Here is a 17835-nt window from a genome sequence, read left to right as displayed (position 1 = left end):
TTATACTGGGCAATAGTATATACAGTATATTCTTCTCTCCCGATACCTCTGGCTTTGTTGCAATACCCTTGCAGAGTCATTTAGAACATATGTTTTTACTTCCTTTCATTTGCAGCTACATCTGATTTGTGTGTGAGGCAATATAATGAATACAGTATATGCAGTAGGTACATTTTTTACATAGACACATTAGAATTCCTTATAACAAGTACTTAAAATTGGCTTACCTATATAACAGAAGATTTATCTAGTTAGATTTTTATGGCATCTACTTTTGGAACAATTGGTTCCCGTTCTGTAGACTTGGAAGACAGTGCTATACTTAAAAGTAATTGAAAATGCAGCTATTTTGCATATTCACAGCTACTGAGGGGATATCCACTGCTGCTGCTTCAGAGCATAAACCAGCCCACGATGACAGAATTAAGAACATTTGGCAGAATTTCCAGGAAAGAAGAGATCACTCTGAGCACACTGTGACACCCACAAGCCCTGAAGTTCTATTTGAAAGGAGGGAAACACTTTGTGACAGAACCAAGCTTAATATGAAGGTTCAAATGAGGGAGAATCCACTGTAGTTCAATACAAGATATTATAAGAGGTTGCAACCATAAAAAATGTGCCTTCTCTTCATTTTCTGAATTTGTTATTTACCAGAATGCTATGTCTGTCCTTGCCACGGTGGACTATCCCTGAATCACAAATCTTTTCATACAGGTACTGGTGGATGTGATATCCACAGCCAGAGTGAGAGACAAGTCTCTAATGCCAAGATCTCACACCTTGCTCTGAAGCAGCTGGCACTGGTCACTGTCAGACAGCATTACTGCAGGAGATGAATTGCCATTACTGCCACTCATGAATTACCAGCCATTTGAGCTGGTTTCACATTAATTACAGGAGGTAATGCTGCTTGGCACTTGTGTGACTCCACACACTCCCCCTCTGGATTGCTGGGACATGCTACTAGCAAAAACCAGTAAAAACCAGTAGAGATACTTGTAGTGGAAAAGACTTATTTCATTCTTCACCAGTAACACAAGGTTAAACCAAAAGGAACCTAAGGTCTGTTTAAAACAAAATTTTCAAGTCAGCACTCTGAGATGTATTTCCTCAAATGTCTTCCACAGAACTCATGAGGTTTTATTCCAGAGCTCTCTGAGTCCTGCTCAAGCTCCCAGGAACTACCACTTAATCCAACAACTGGTACTGTTTTAATTCTTTAATGTAATGTTTTTAATGTTCTACTGCTTTAAGTGCGTGAAATTAACTTCTTAATTCACACACTCTAAACAGAACACCAGCTATCCAATTTTGCTCAGAATGGCACTCAAAGTGAAGTTCTGAGTGTGCCAAAACAGACTGACTTTGTTGCAATGTTTTATTTCTTGCTTCCCATCACATCCAAACCAGAAGGAAAACCACATTGGCATCATTTTGGTCTTTCTCCATCCAAGCAACAAGGATGTACAGAACAACCCAAAAACGACCTTATCTGCTCTATTCAGAAGCCAAAATGTATTAGTACACTGTGAATTTTGGCAGTATTGATCTTTGAAGGGGGTCCTTAAGCCTGCTACAACTATCCAAATAGCACCAAGAAAGGATCCAAAAAGGGACCAAATGCACCATCATGACATAGAGGAGACACTATATTAACTCTAAAAAGCATTGAAAATGAAACCCACACAAACCTGTACACTCTCTCAGGTATTAGAAGCACACACTCTGTAAAGAAGGTTCCTTAGCAAGGTAGAAACAAATCTAACCTGGTCGACTGTACGTTGTGAGGTTGCTATCACTGTTGCCATTGCCCGAGGTGCAGCAGTTGATGGAGCAGTCATTGTGATTGTTCCCTGTGTTAGGCCAAGTATCTGCTAACCATGGCTGAGTGGCTGGTTCACTGATGTTTAGGAGTCCAGGCCTTTAAAAACAAAGCTTGGTCATTTCCAAAATTAAACAAAAGCATTTTCACATTGCAGCAACACTCTTCCCAAACGGTGAGATGTTACAAAATAATACCCTGTATCAAAAGGCTTGAGTACTGAAAAAAGCTTGATTCAATTATTTAGTATTTTCAAGTCTCCTGTCTAATCTGTTCCTTGCTAAATCACTCAGGAGTGAGCAGTCAAGATCAGCATTAATTCATTTTGCTGGACTGCACTATATGTTGGTGTGCTACATCTATTTGTCACTTTGGCTTTCATTTTTTAATTTTTCTTTTTTCTTAAGGGGTTGCACTTCTATTTTTCTGCCCCTTCACCCTTTCCTAAAGAAAACAAGGTAAAAAAAAAGAGGAAATTGGCAAGTCAAATAAACAAAAAATTCACATGTGGAAGCAGGATGGATATGCATAAGTAAGAACCAAGTTTAAATGTGAATATTCCCAAGCTCTTGGTTATTTATGGAACAAACTCTCCTCACCATCAGGTAGCACTACTGTGGTGCATTAAAGGGAACAGCAGATAACAGAAACCTCTGTGGCTTGGAAGCATTTGGATCTCACTAAACATGCTGAGGGGGTGACACACACTTGTTCATGAGAAAGCCACTCAGCTCCTAAGAGAGTTTGAGGTACTTGGGAATACTGACCACCTGAAAAATATCCAGATATGAATGCTGCATGCTGGCTGCATTTGGAATAAAGTGTATTCCTGTCATCAACATTCCCAGTCTTCCAAGTTGCTGAGTTTTTGTAGTGAGTGTGAAAGTCTCTCTGTTGAATGTTCTGTAGAATCCTTGGTGGCTCTTGAGTTTTCATGCTAACAATGCAGTGGGACATATTACAGTCCAACACAATTTAAAATTGCCTTTGATAACTAAGGTGCTTTTAAAAAATAGATAATTTTAGCTACTGTCACATACACATATATGAAAACAGCCCCCTTCTCTTGGGATTTAACAGGCAACTTTCCATTTGAAATAGTGCAGAAACTATTTTCCATAATATTAGATGTGATGATCTTCAAAAATAAAATACGCTAATCCTCTTAAACTGCAAGTTGAAAATACAAGCTGCATGCAGTTATTTGTGGGGGATAGAGTCTGCCAGTGCTGCAGGCTTAAGTCATAGACTTAGAATGACATTTAAAAGATATATACATATATGTGTATATGTTTCTGTGCTGCATATGTCATCTGACAATTTAACATAGGAGGTGATGAGGCTTGACTTGCTGTCAGGCTTACAAACCAGCCAATATGCATTCAGTAAAGAAGCATTTTTTGAAGAAAAATTCTGAAATAAATATACAGCTGTGTAGGCCTGTGAGCAGGCCAGCTGATTTGAAATTCCCTGTTTTTTCCCCTATGTGGGAACTCAGCACAGCAGTCCTGATGTGCAGAGTCACCGAGACAGCCCTCGGGGGGCTCGGAGGTCCTGGAACGTTGCCAGAAGTGTCTGGTGGTTGGACTTTGATGCTGCACAGGACGTGACAACTGTATGAGGATGGGAGGATCACACGGGGATAAGTGGTGAAGGGATAGGTTAATTATCGTGCGAAACACAGGTTTTGGAATCTCGGTACAGGGGGGTTCTAGCAGACAAGATGGAGGAATTGGGGCGTGTCCTGTCCTTCTTCTTCTTCTTCTTGGCCTCCATCTTCAGTGGTGGTGGTGGCACTTTGGGATTGGTTCTTACTGGATGTGCACTTGTCAATAAGGGTGAAAGGTATTGGGGAGAAAAGGTAAATATCTTACACGTAGTTTTTAGTATAAAGATAAGCGACCGCCCCGAGGACAGTCAGTGTGCTCATGGCTGGCTTGCTGTGCGGACCTCTGTCGGGCCGGGGGAAAATATTGTAGATAAAAATTAATAAACAACACTGAAGACCGAAAAATCTGAAGACTCCTTTCGTCCTTTGGAGCGCGGGCTGCCCCAAGGCCATCCCGAGCCTTTGCAGGCCATTGGAACAGCCAAGGGACGGGACACCCCTACACTCTGCTCTTACAATGAACCTACACCTCAAGGCATTCAGAGGAGACAAAGCATCCCAGAATGTTTCAGCACTTTAAAGCTCTGTGTACTGGTTTGTTGCACAGAGAATTAAAGATCCTTTGTTTCTAAAATTCCCTTTGCATTCACACCTGCTGTCATGTAAGAAATGTGGTGTGATGTATATAAGCATGAAGAATTCTACTAATTGGAAACATTTAGGCAAGAGATGCTTGCATTACAGATCTGTAACCTGCTGATGGTTTGAGATCATAATTCCCAAAGATCTTTAACCTTAGCAGCAAATTTCTTGACTCCCTGAATTACTGGACAGGATCTGAGGCAGGGGTGGACAGAGCCAAGTGGCTGTGTGGGTGCTGGCTGGAGTGAGCCCAGCACAATTACCATTACTCAAATCCTGTCTAGAAAAGGGATTGCCACAGAAATGGGTGTTTTTTCAGCATCACACAAGTGGGGATTATGTTGAAATATATCACTGTGACATTTTGAAACCTGAAAAATGCTTTAACTTGCTCACATAGCAGCAAAAATTCTAAACCTTTCCAAAACACTACAAATATTAAGTAAGGGAGTGAAAACCTTAGGTTTAGATATCAGAAGATGGTTTCATATGCAAAAATAATGTTTTGGGGTTTTTTGTTACATTGCAGAACTGTGTTTCAAATTCTACAAAATAAGTTACATCACATAGGCTGTCAGTGCTGTATATGCAAATGAACAAAGCCAGCACAGATGTTTGCACCTTGAATCAATTACATTGTTAGATTCTGGCTCTGCTGTTGAACACCAGGACAGTAAAATTGAAGTTGATGCTCTAGAAGTACCAAAATTACTGTGCACTATGTAGACACTGGTGGGTTCATTTCTGTTCTCTGTGTGAGAGTGCTTCATCTAGCCTGTGCTAAGGGAAGAGTGAGAAAGCACAGTGGCACAAAGAACACAAAGAATGTTAGCTGAGTAACTTTTTGAACAACTCTCAGGGAAAGAGAGGGTTCACCCCTCTTCTCTCCTATTTTCTCACTCTCCTATTGTAAGGGCAGCACCCCAGTGATTTACAGATTTTGTCGTTCAAAAATCACATGGTGACTGTTCTAGAAGCTTCTCTCCATGCCCCTGTGGCCATGAGAGCACAGCAGCACACAGTGCTGGGCACAGATATCTGCAATTCCTCATAATATGCCAGGTCCAGCTGCAGCAGAGGCTGAATAACCTCACCTCTGCACAGCACTCAGGTAGACTGGGAATGCTTTATTCTATGCCTAATCTTCACAATTACCAAATTTTTGCATGGTCTTGCAAATTAGGAATCACAAAATGCCACTTGTGAACAGGAATTGCTACAGGACTTTGGTGCCTAGCTGGTCTCTGAGATTTAAGCATTATTTCAGCATCATGCCAAATCTTTGAATGTGACCTAGAAAAGAAATGGTGTGCTGCTAAAGCACCACTGCTCTGACCAGCCTTTTTGCTAAAATAATTCTTTTTCCTCCTGAAGAAAATTTTACCCCTACAGAGGAAATGTAAATTACTATTTTCTCCATGGCCATTCATTAAGTAATAATGTAAACCCACTGAACATGCCTTAGTTAAATCCTCAATCTGGAATGGACTTGGTTCTCAGAGTGGGTGGTTGCAAATTTACAACCTGCTTCCCTCTCCTTTAGTGCCCCATCTATTTTAAGCAATGCTTTAACTGTTTTGCATTCACAGAAACATTTTTTTTCCCTAATATGTTACCTTATAAGCCATTTATGTCTTCAATAGTTTTTACCAATAAACGTTTTCTTTCTCTGTAGTATTTGTGAAGCAGCTATGTTTCTTGATCTTCATAAAGGCCACGACTTAATTACTTTTACTCCCTTAATCAGGTGGTAAGCCAGGTCTTTATTTTGAAGTTAAAGCACTCCCTCTGCTGCTCATTTTTTGAGATGCAGTTTTTACGGGTTAACAAAGCTGAAAATATTTCAAATCATGTTTTGGAAGTCAACCCAAAAATTCAAACCATATACCCTTCTCCTAGACAGAAAATATATGGCCAAAATGTATACAGTAATATAATGAACTAAAATCTATGCAAGTGATTATTTTGCCATCACTTACAAGGACAATTGAATTCCTGGAATCCTTAAATTTGTTTGCACACAATTCATACCTGTAAGAACAAAGCACATAATTACCTGCCTCCACTGCTTACGGCCTCTCCTCCTCTCTGATATGTTACTGAAATAGTTAAAGATAAAAAGAAGGAAAAAAATTTAAAAATCATACAAGACTCCTTCAATAACAGTATTTACTTCACCTTTGCTTCATTTTAGCTAAGACAATAATTGTTCATTGTTTATACATTAATTCTGAGTCTCATTCTGCAAGCTACTGCTTCAAATCCAAGTTTAGACATAATACTTGTGTTGCTTGATAACTGCTAGTCCTAGCCCCAACAGGGTTTTATATTTCAGTTCTGTTCTGAACACACACACACATGTATTGCTTAAGAAAGCAGGAAGCCATACATCAGGTTGAACTTATTCTTAACATAACTCTGCTGACTTCAGTGGAGTTGCTCTATGGAAGAATTTAGGTCATATATTTATTTCATGAATGGATGGATGTTAAAGCTTTGCTCTACCTTATTATTTTGGCAAGATTAAAGAGGTATCATGATTCTATAACAGACCTTACTTCCAATGTAAATAATGGCTCACTGCAGCTGGAGCTACTGCAAAAACAAATGCTCTTTCTGAATGCTACTGCAATACACTCAGGGAACAAGCACACTCTAGGAGTCCACAGAAGCTGCACATTTTGTAACATTTTACAACTGGATTTATAAATTATACTAAATAATTTTAAAAATCTAATATATAAATCTGGGTTAAAAAACAATGTGGCAGAAAGAACACTTTCTAAATTAAAAGGAACTGTTTTTCTGGCATTTCAAAAGTATTCTCCATGAACAAAGTGGATGTCCACGTGCATTTATTTGTTGGTGTGCATTGCATATCCTTCACAGGAAGCAAGATGTTTTAGAAATTAGTTTTTAGGATGCAAATACCCAAGCAGAAACAGTGCTATAAATTTTGTAGGTTTACATTGGATTTGGCAAAGGGTTAAGGAGACTGCCTCCTTGCATATGCTGATGGATTCTACACTTTCCAGCTAGGAATGTGCTGAAAACAAGCAGCCAAATTCTGCTCTTTAGAAGAACTCCAAACTGGGAGTCTGCAAGAGAGAGATAAATGCTGGCAGTGATTACAATAACAGGATTAAAATGTAGGATGCATTCCTACAGGTAAGTCTTTTACTGTAGGTAATGCTAAAGAGGGGAGCCAGGTTCAATTTAAAGTCAAAGCATGACTGAGATTCTGGATTGAAAAACAAGGATTTTTTTAAGTGTTTTACATGCTTTATGTTTTTCCCAATTTCTTCTTTAAAAATCTCAAGGCTATTTATTTTCCAGCTCTGATGCATCTTAAGAAACCCTGATATTTTCTTTTAATGTTAAGAATCCATTGGCGAGAATAGATGTCAGCTCCCAAACTCTGCAGAATTTCAGTGGCGTGCTACGACGGAGATTACAACAGAAGCCCTCTGTTTAGCCAATTAAAGTAACAGCAAAATAATAAAGAGTTTGAATTATTCTCCACTGAGGCACTCAAAGGCCTGCAGAAACACTGAGGGCCACTCTGGCTCATGCTGAACAGGAAACAACTGCACTGAACATGAGAGGCTGGCTTGTGAGAGCAGGCAGCCTCCAGTGTGATGAACAGCACGTGGGTGAGGCTGACCCAGCTCAGCTCAGCCTGCTCTGGGGGATGAGAGCGGGCACACAGGGCTGGCTTCCTCTGTGGTCCAGCCTGAAGGAGGTAACAGTGCTGATTAGGAGCTAGCATTCCCTGGGAAACTTCCCAGAGCCAGGCTGGGTGGGTTTTACCCTGCCTGGATATACATGTCCTGCAAATCTCACAGGTCTCTTGTGAAAATGGAGGATTTCAAACAAAGGAGGAAGAAAAAAAAACTGGCTGTTCACTCGGGCTAAAAGAAAAGCAGAGCACTGATGGGTACAGAATGTGCTGGGCTTTATCTAATGCAGAGGAGGAGCTGCTCAGCTGCCAGACTGTAGGACCCACTGAAGGTCAGCTCTACGGGATGGAAAGGCTGTAGGACCCACTGAAGGTCAGCTCTACGGGCTGGAAAGGCTGTAGGACCCACTGAAGGTCAGCTCTACGGGCTGGAAAGGCTGTAGGACCCACTGAAGGTCAGCTCTACGGGCTGGAAAGGCTGTAGGACCCACTGAAGGTCAGCTCTACAGGCTGGAAAGGCTGTAGGACCCACTGAAGGTCAGCTCTACGGGATGGAAAGGCTGTAGGACCCACTGAAGGTCAGCTCTACGGGCTGGAAAGGCTGTAGGACCCACTGAAGGTCAGCTCTACGGGATGGAAAGGCTGTAGGACCCACTGAAGGTCAGCTCTACAGGCTGGAAAGGCTGTAGGACCCACTGAAGGTCAGCTCTAGGGGATGGAAAGGCTCTCATGGGCTTTGGTGGGCTATGGATGAGATGATGTATTTTACACATTTCTAAACAAAAACGAAACCGAAAGTGGTTTTAAACTCACACAGAATTTGAAATTCACTTCTTTTTAAGCTGAATAGGATCATGATTTTAAAATTTCATAGCAAAACACAATTTAAGGCAGCAAGCAAAGACATCTAACTGGTGTAACACTTTGATTTTCTGTATCTTCCAAAGCAGACAACTCTGAGGCCACTGGATTAGTGCAGATTCAGAGAAAGGAAAAGGAACAAATATTTCACCGGCTATAATCTCACTGAATCTCTTTCAAGTCAGCATCTGGGCTGTGCTAAGTCATTCATCCTCCAACAGAAGCACCTTTTGCATGTCTAGATGTGGGAGGCCACACTACTCCCTTGGAATTTGCAGGAAAAGAGCCCAGGCTGTACAAACTGACAGGATCATGCTACAAAATGGCATGCTGGCATGGAATGGTGTGCTTTGAAATGGTACACACAAATAGAAAATATTGTCAGCCACAAAGCAAATGCACACTACTCAGAGAACAAATAATGATACCTGTCATTAATGACATTGCTTAAAAAAAACCGCTTCAGAAACAGCTGGGCTGGTTGGTTATGTCAGAGAAAGAGAAATAGTACCACAAACACATGCTTAAGTAACAAAGAAGGGCGGAAAAGTGCAAATATATACCTGTTGGTGTGAAGGTAAAAGACGGGACTGAAAAATCAAAACAAAATACAAACTGGTTATTAAGCTGAAGAGAGAAAGGGAAACATACCACATTAGTATAAATCTAGCAGACAGCTGAACATAAAACAAATAAATATAACTAACCCACTACTTCAATCACATTGATATAAAAATAAAACTGAAACTGCAATTCAGAAAGAAGATTGTCTCTACAGGTACTATTCAGGAAAAATAAAGGCAAAAAAAGCAAAAAGCTTGGTATTCTATTGTGCTCCTGTGGTTTTTAGCCTTTCAAATCCTTCTCAATTTGGTATTTTAAGTTTTTTTCTGAAGATCCTAGCACAAACAAAACCGCCACACTGTTAATCATTCTAGAATGCAGAATGACAAATTCCTTAACAAAGCCTTATCAAGGTCCTATTGAATCTTATCTGCAGTTCACTAAGTAAATGCTCATTACACTGAACTAATAGGCACGCTTAAGTATTCAGTAAGGAAATAATAATCATAAAAAGAAACAAAGAGAACTGCTGTTTTACTGCCTCTGAATCAAGAATGGCACCAACTCTCGCTGCAATGAAGACATTAAATCTACTGCAGCAATTAATTTTTGTTTTCAGAGATGAGACTGTTATACAGAGTAATTATCTTTCTTTTTTAAATAATCAACAAAAAAAAGAAAAACCTCCCTAGGTGTAACACCTTTCTACCTTCCAACCCTTGGCTTTAAGAGGGAAAGGTTAAAAACAGAACAATGACACTGCTTGACAATCTTCTCTCTCACAGCTACTATAAATCCTCTTTGGATCAATAGGGTCTCTAATCCAAATACAGAGCAGCAGCATCTGCTCTTCCTATTAGCACATGCTCCCCCTCCTGTTGACAAGACAGTATCGTTTTCCTCTCACTGATGGCAGAACAAGGCTAACATTGCCCTTTCTGATCTAATCACAGTGAAAGGTAACAGAAACAATCAAATATTCACTAAAAACAGCCTGGAGACAGAAGGTGATCAGCAAAGCCAGAACAGAAATAAAAGGTTCTGGCTAAGAGAACAACTTCTTCATCTCTTTTTTTTTTAAGAATTCTAACGTTTTTGGGGAGTGCAGTGTGTCTTGTAGTTGTAATTTAAGATACACCATATTACCCCCTTTTTACCAGGCCAATTTATTTCCAGGGATATGATACTAAGAAAAAGAAAAGAAAAATGGAGTATTTGGACATTTTAGGTTCCATTTGTAGCAAAGCTTTTTTATCTTGGGAATACCATATATTTCTTTGAGCTGGGCCTTTTCCCATAGTTAAGTTTAATTTAGTTACATTCAAACTATAGAACCATAGTAACAAGCTTTCATTAAAATAGAATGGGCATTTAAACCTGAGCTTGATTCCAAAGAGAATCAGAACCTCAAAATAATTTGCAATCATAGGGACATGAAAAATAATCTTAAAATACTGTCTCATTACTCTTCTGTGAGCTAAGTACTAAACCTAGTTTTGTTTCTTAAGGAACTGAGGAGGTTCAACTGAAAGAAATCTGATTTCTACCACATGAAAGAATGACTTAATTCTTAGAGCTTCTATTAATAAACTCTTCCGAGTGTGTAAGACTGCTAGTACAGCATGCATGTGTGGGAGTAGTGAAGTATTTTAACAGATGACAGGCCTGAAGCTAAATATAAAAATAAATAAATACAAGACTGAAGAAAGTTTGGGCTTGCAGTGATGACTTGATGAACTGCAGAGTGGCAAACTACTTTGCAATTCATATTTCACTAAAGATAGGTTTGGTCTTTGAAGAATACTTGATCCCAGAGATACATACCCTACTTTACTGTACACTTTCATTTAAACTCCCCCAAGATTACACAAAAGATATTTTTACAGATATTGAAAAACACAGCTGTTTTGAACAATAGCTGATGTCACTGAAGTAAGCATTTTTAAGGACAAATTGTATGCCTTTTGCTTAATCATAGGTACTGGTGAAAGCACAGTGATGTTAGTGTGATAGAGCTGTAGAAAGGCAGTGTGGCAGCATGCTATTAGTAAAACAAAACAGCACAGGCCAGTGCAGCACTACGTGGGGGCTGTCCTGCCCTAAATCCCAGCGGAACACAGCCAAGGGTGCAATTCCTTCCCAATTCCCTTGGCTGCAGCTCCACTACAGCCACTGTGCCTAGAGCCCACAGCGAGCGCTGGTTCTTCAATAGCACCGAGGGCATCTCAGCTCTGCAACACTCCAGACATACTTCCATGTTTCCACTCACTCATTTGGTATTTTTAACACTGCTTCTTTTACACAGCAACATATTGCTGCTGTTTGAAACCATTTGTGTTTGATTTGCCTGTCCTGCCCATAACACATTCATTCTTGGGGTCTAAAGAATCTAATCTCATGACACCTTTCATACACAAAGATGAGTTCACATTTTAAACCTTGGCCTGTGTTCTGATTGCTAAATGTCAAATATAACCCCATCTAGTTCTTCAAAAGTAGGATCTCTCATTTTCTGATTCATTCCAAAATTTATGGTTCTCACTCAGCAATTACCTATGAGGTACTGCTTTGAGATGTAATGAACTGTAGCTCATTGAATTTAGCTTTAATTTCCAGGCTTAACCTGGAAATTATTTGATCTGGAGGAGTCAAGTTTTTATTCCAGAAGATCTTCCAGGTAGAGATTTTAGTTTTTTCAGAGAGTATATTGAAAAGCACTGCTTTACCACTGACAATGTGATATATAAGAAGTATCAATAACATGAAACAACATGGAAATGAGAAGTACTTTAAGTTAGCCCCACTGCTGCCATTCTAACTAAACACAGATGCAGGATGGGATAGCCCCAGAACCCAGTCCCAGCCAAGGGTCTGAAAACAACATTTATGAAAAGAGTCTTGGAAAGCAGATTGACTGCTGTGCTTTTGCAAACAGCCACACTTCCCCCAGAAGAGGAGAAATTCAAGTACCCACACCCAAAGTGTTACTGCAATGGACACCACTGTTAGCACTCCCAGCAGCAGGCAAAGCACTGGATGGGGGGACAGGAGCTGCCACCCACGCCAGATGGCTCCTCTTCAGATGATACAGTGTCAGAAAGCAAGGGCACATTGGAAGCCCATCTTTAACTTTCTCATTTGTAGGAGTATCTTTATAGAAAGCTACTCCTGGTATTCAGCGCAAGACTTATGCTCTAAAGCCAGACTTAGCACATTATGTAAATATTTTCTCTGCACAGGCTCCTGACCCACACTTCATGAACGCACTGAAGCAAGCTGGCAATTCCTTATTTGAGCCTAAGAAGAACAAGAGACTGATGACAAAATAAATAGGCAGCAAACAGGCATTCAGCAGCTTGTTTGCTATCCTATTTCAGACTGAAACAGATAATAGGGCACCTTTTCTGATACCAGCGTAGGTACTCGTGAGTCCATTCCTCTTCTTCCTGTGGCGATACAACCAGATGCTGAACACCATGAGGATAATCCAACAGGCTGCACCAATTCCAGCAATAAAGGCAGGCTGCTTTACTACATCAGAAATCTGCTGGGCCAAACTGACTTGATCTTCTGAAGACACGGGGTTTCCATGAGAATCTGAAACAGAGACACCCGTAACAGCCAATTAATTTGAATGAACAGCTATAAGAGGGAGCATGAAAAGAGCTGACATCATTGCAGTCCAGTTTCTCAAGGTAAAATCCTTAAGATTGCTCTTCAAAATCTCACTTCTACAGGTCTAGACAAAAGTGGTATGTTTTCTGTACAAGACAGGTACCTCCAGTATCACTGACTTTTGTTTGCTTACAAAAGCTGCTAAAATCAGGCTACCAGGTATACAAATAGAAAGGCTCCTAAATAACAAACCTGTGATCTACTATTTTTTACTTTTCTTTCATTTTAAAAAAAGCAACATCAGCTTCAGAAAATTATTCAGAAAATCAGCAAAAAACACACCAAGTGAGAAAAACACGACTAGGAATGTGAATGGGTCGAAGTCAGCTCCCCAGACATCCACTCTCAGAACTGAAAATCAGTTACAAATTTAAACTACATTCATATGAAGTTGGTATTGAGGAAGATATTTTAATCTAGCAGTTCTTGATAGATTACCTAAATCTTGTATTACACAGTCTAATGCACTGCTTGCAGTCTCTCACTTTGACCTCAATTAGAAAAAGATTGAATATTTAAACGTATGTAGAAAAGTAAAACTACAAAATAACCAATCCTGCCCCCTTAAATATGGATAAAAAAGCTAAAGGATAACTAAAAAATTATTTATGAATTGCTAAAAACAGCCAAGGAGTTTCATTGGTAATGAACAAGCAATGCTTTTCAAAACCAGTTTAGCCTTAAATACCCCACATCAAAATAAAGAACATGCATTTTTCCACAGAGTATTAATTATTTTTTTCATAAACACAGCACCTTTCAGAAATGGTTTTTTCTGGTTTTTACTTTCTACACTGAACTTTTGCAGCAACTTTCTGGGAACAGCAGTAAGAAGACCCAGTTAGTGACCAAGCTTTCTGACTGAAGTGAAGGGACTCAAAGCCAAAATTCTGCCTTCCTGATGCTTTACCACCACAGTGAGTGCTCACTGGAAATTTCATTACTGCACAGGGCATGGGCAAGAACTCAAAGCCTTTACTCAGAGCGGATATTGCTTTACACATTCCACAGCTCGGCCTCTGAAATACCCACTTTTACTCCTGTATAAATCTAAGAGATAGGTGCTTTATACTATTGGTAGGGACATCAAATTCAGAATGAGAGATTGGTGTTTTAAGGAGAAAGATGCATATTAATTCTATTAATATGAACTATGTAAGAAATAAAAACCTATTTGCTTAAAACCAGTATCTTTTCCCTGTGAACTAAGCAGTGAATAGAATTTTTTTATGATGACAACTTGCATTATGCCAAAATAAGCCCACATAGAATATAATAAGCTGCAATACAAACAAGAGATGGAATCACAACAAATTATTTCCTCTGGAAAAGGATACCTTTTTGAAAGGAAAAGGTTAAATTAGTAACAGCTTTTCCCAGTGAAGGGTTCCAGATTCCAGTTTCTGCAACCTTGAAGTCAAATATCTATTTTTCTCAGAAATCACCCCCACCCTTGACTGCTACCTTATTGGAAATTTTATTTCATTTTCCAGCTCCCTTTATCTTCTATGATCCTAAGTGCACTGCCTAGCCTAAAAGTTCACCAGGCAGACTCATTCTTTTCTTACTAATACACTCTTTGTGTCTGCTAGGTTTATGGATTTCACGCCTATTTGTGCAAGGTTAAGATGGGTTGCTTCAGATTTTATGGAGACAGCCAAGAGAAGTTCCACACAAGTGGCCAGATGGGCTTAGAAGTATAAAGTACACTGTGACCAATGAATTAAAGCTGTCATCTCATCTTTTGTCTCTCTGCAGCTGAGGCCATATTAAGATATGAAAACTTGTACCGTCAGTCTCCTTTTCAAAAGGAGTGATTTCTGTGGTTTTAAACAGCTACAGTCCCTTATACAACTTAATGGAACAGAATAAAACATTTATGGAGAGCCTCTGGTTCTGAATAAATAAGAGTGATATATATTTTTTCATCTAATTCTTAAAATAGGTGTTTTAAAACAATAAATCCAGGAGAAAAAAATAATCACAAGCTCAAAAACCAAGTAAGAATGTTTTCTAAACATGTCAACAATTCAGTCATATAGAAACACAGCACTTTTATACACAGTCTGCATTGCTCAGTCAATGTGTGTCTGAATATTATAAAATCCTGAAGAATTTTTATTATCCTAATTTTAAGTTAACATTAATTTCATGCTATTATTTTACTTGCAAGAACAGCATAACAATGAACTTTCTTTTAAGAAATTAGGCATTTGGCACACTGAATATAGGTGGACTGTTAGAGCCACTACATAAGCTGGTATATACCTATGCATATGGGAAAGAGAAAATGCATCTATGTTCACATACAGTCAAATAAACAGCCTAAGAGGAGATGGAAGGCATTTCAAGAGGTCACATTTGACTACATCCTACTCCTCTTGTAATTCAAAATTAGCTAAATATAAAGAGAATGAAATTTAGTGACCTCCTCACCACTAAACTCTTACAGGAACATTATCTTGGAAGCCTTTTTTTGAGAAGGGCATCTTCCCTCTGTTTAACAGCCCTGTGAGATCCTGAATGATCAGTCTTGGAAATAACTCTTGAACTAAAAAAAAAAAAAGCCCTAGTTTTTCTTAATCCAAGGAAATTTCTGGAACTTTGACTGATATATAAATGGTTCATAATGAACATTCCTGTTCCTGCTTGCACTCTTCAGGGAGTTGTGCCAAAACAAGAAGGGAACATAAACATTCTATGGCAAAGTGCATCCCACTGCCAGAGCAGCAGCCCCAGCATTTAATGGACTTGGAAATGCCTCAGAGTTGTTGGAGCAGGCTGCTCCCACAGCTCCCTGAAACCAGCATATTATCACAGTGACTCATCCCTTCTTCTAGCCCAAGATAAGAGCTTGCTTTTTAATCACAGATAATGCTGCTGTGGCTATTGCTCACAAGCTGCTTGATTTGAATGTCTTGAAGCTCCAAGTTTCAAACTTCAATGGAAAGTAATTAGAATTTACGTAGAGAAGAACTGGAACCTCTAATCCTCTAGTGTTAAATATTGATATAAATAATAATAATGTGAAAAGTAAGATTTAAGTTGCTAAATGATAAATAAAAGATTAATATTCATTTATTACTGGAATGCCAAAGATTCAAAAAAGACAAGTTCAAAGTTGTGCAAATAACTTAACTTTGCCTTGTGCACGTATAACCTATGGAATGGTATTGTTCCATATGTATGCCTCATTCAGCATACAAAATGTACAAACACTGAGTAGGAATATATAAATGGTGGTGACATGGTTCATTCTGGCAGTTAAAAACATGTAAAACATCTAAAACCTGTAACATATTGTTTGAGTGTTACCTCAAATGCATGTTCATGATGCAATATGAAAATTATTTGATGAAATATTACCAAGGTAAGAATATGCTATTTTGTCCCCTTTCTAGATTTATGTTTCCCAAACTGATAAAATATCAATTGTACACTTCAGTCTTACAACATACAGCCTGAGGTGACAGCACCAGCCTGATTTGAAAGGGTTTGCTGTGAAGGGTATAAATAAAGATTACTTTCTTAAGTTGTTTGCAGGCGACAAACAAAAATATCAACAAAAAGCCCCTCACAACTATCACACTCAAAGTACCTTTAGGGCTGACAGAATAATAACCTGAAGGCATGCTAGCTAGTTCACAAATCACGTCTCCTAAATGTAGCAGTTAGAAAAATAAAGATTCAATGAGACTTTCTTGTGTTTTGTACACTTGAGACATCCTCTGGTTGAATAATACACTCACTATTTACAGTAATTGTGCAGACAGTTCTTAATAAACAACTGCACACCATATATTCACACAAATTATGTGTTTAAGAGTAACATTAACTGCAGTTGTGGGGCTTCTCAGAGCTGGTACCAAAAACAAATACATCACATGTTCCAATGTTACTCCTTACCTGTCAACAAGCATAGGTAATGCTGCCAAGCTACCACAGGCAGTATCCCATCACTCTACAAAAGCTAGGCTACAGATCAGCAAAACATTTTTTGCTAATTCTCATCTCTCTGTACAGAGCACTTTTGTAAACAATGTCTTTAAGTTACATGTTGTGACAAGGAAATAAAAGGTTCTATCAAAATTCTGCGATTCTGTTTCTCCACAGCACGTTGTTACAGGCATAGTATAGAGAGCTGTGGCTAGATCTCATGGATGTTTTTTTCCTTAACACCAAAACTTTTGCAGTCTTTCTTTATGTAAAATATCTTTTCTTTTTAAAAAAATAAACAAACATTCTTTTAAGTCCATGGAATTCCACAGAAAGCACTAAAAGCTCATTCAAAACCAAGATGCAAATTCAGAAGCTTCATGCAGGGTGTTTTAAGAAGGAAATAAAAGGTTCCATTGAAATTCTGTGATTTTGTTTCTCCACAGCACATTGTTACAGGCATAATATAGTGAGCTGTGGCTAGGTCTCATGGATTTTTTTTTCCTTAACACCAAAACTTTTGCAGTCTTTCTTTATGTAAAATATCTTTTCTTTTAAAACAAACAAACAAACAAATATTTGTTTTCAGTCCTTGGAATTCCACGGAAAGCAGTAAAAGAGGAGCCAAGAGGAAAATTCAAAAGCCAAGAGGAAAGGTCATTCAAAAGCCAAGAGGAAAATTCATTCAAAAGCCAAGAGGAAAATTCAGAAGCTTCATGCAGGGTGTTTTAAGGAGACACATAATTTTTCATTGGATCTCACGATTTTATGAATAACAAGCAAGTTATTTCGTTGCCTTGTCCCTGGTGGCACGGGAAGTCTGGGGTAGCACAGCTCAGTGAGCTGCTTCATGTCAGCAGGGACGTGGAAAATGAAAGAGCTTGGAGATTACAATTTGTACCTGTCTTGTAACAGGTTAAGTGTGTGCACAAGGTCCTTTGTCACAGCTCAGCTGGCGCGTGGGACCGCGCTGCACGCCCCAGCTCCCGGGGAATCCAGCTCCTCCTGTGCTCCCCTCTCCTCCTGGAAGAATGCCCTGGAAAG

General features: G+C 39.1%; 1 protein-coding gene across 1 annotated transcript in view; it reads right to left on the bottom strand.

Annotated features, from left to right (window-relative positions):
* ROBO1 (roundabout guidance receptor 1) overlaps positions 1-17835 on the bottom strand; it is a 293397-nt gene that overhangs the window by 25885 nt on the left and 249677 nt on the right. Inside the window, exons 17-20 of the mRNA XM_058800512.1 lie at positions 12580-12777; positions 9180-9206; positions 6133-6175; positions 1770-1924 (exon numbers count right to left, since the gene is read on the bottom strand). Coding sequence (XP_058656495.1) covers positions 1770-1924; positions 6133-6175; positions 9180-9206; positions 12580-12777 — 423 coding nt within the window. The remainder of the gene's footprint in view (positions 1-1769; positions 1925-6132; positions 6176-9179; positions 9207-12579; positions 12778-17835) is intronic.

This window comes from Ammospiza caudacuta, chromosome 2 (assembly GCF_027887145.1).
Source record: "Ammospiza caudacuta isolate bAmmCau1 chromosome 2, bAmmCau1.pri, whole genome shotgun sequence".
NCBI lineage: Eukaryota > Metazoa > Chordata > Aves > Passeriformes > Passerellidae > Ammospiza > Ammospiza caudacuta.
This window is presented reverse-complemented; position numbering and strand designations above follow the sequence as displayed.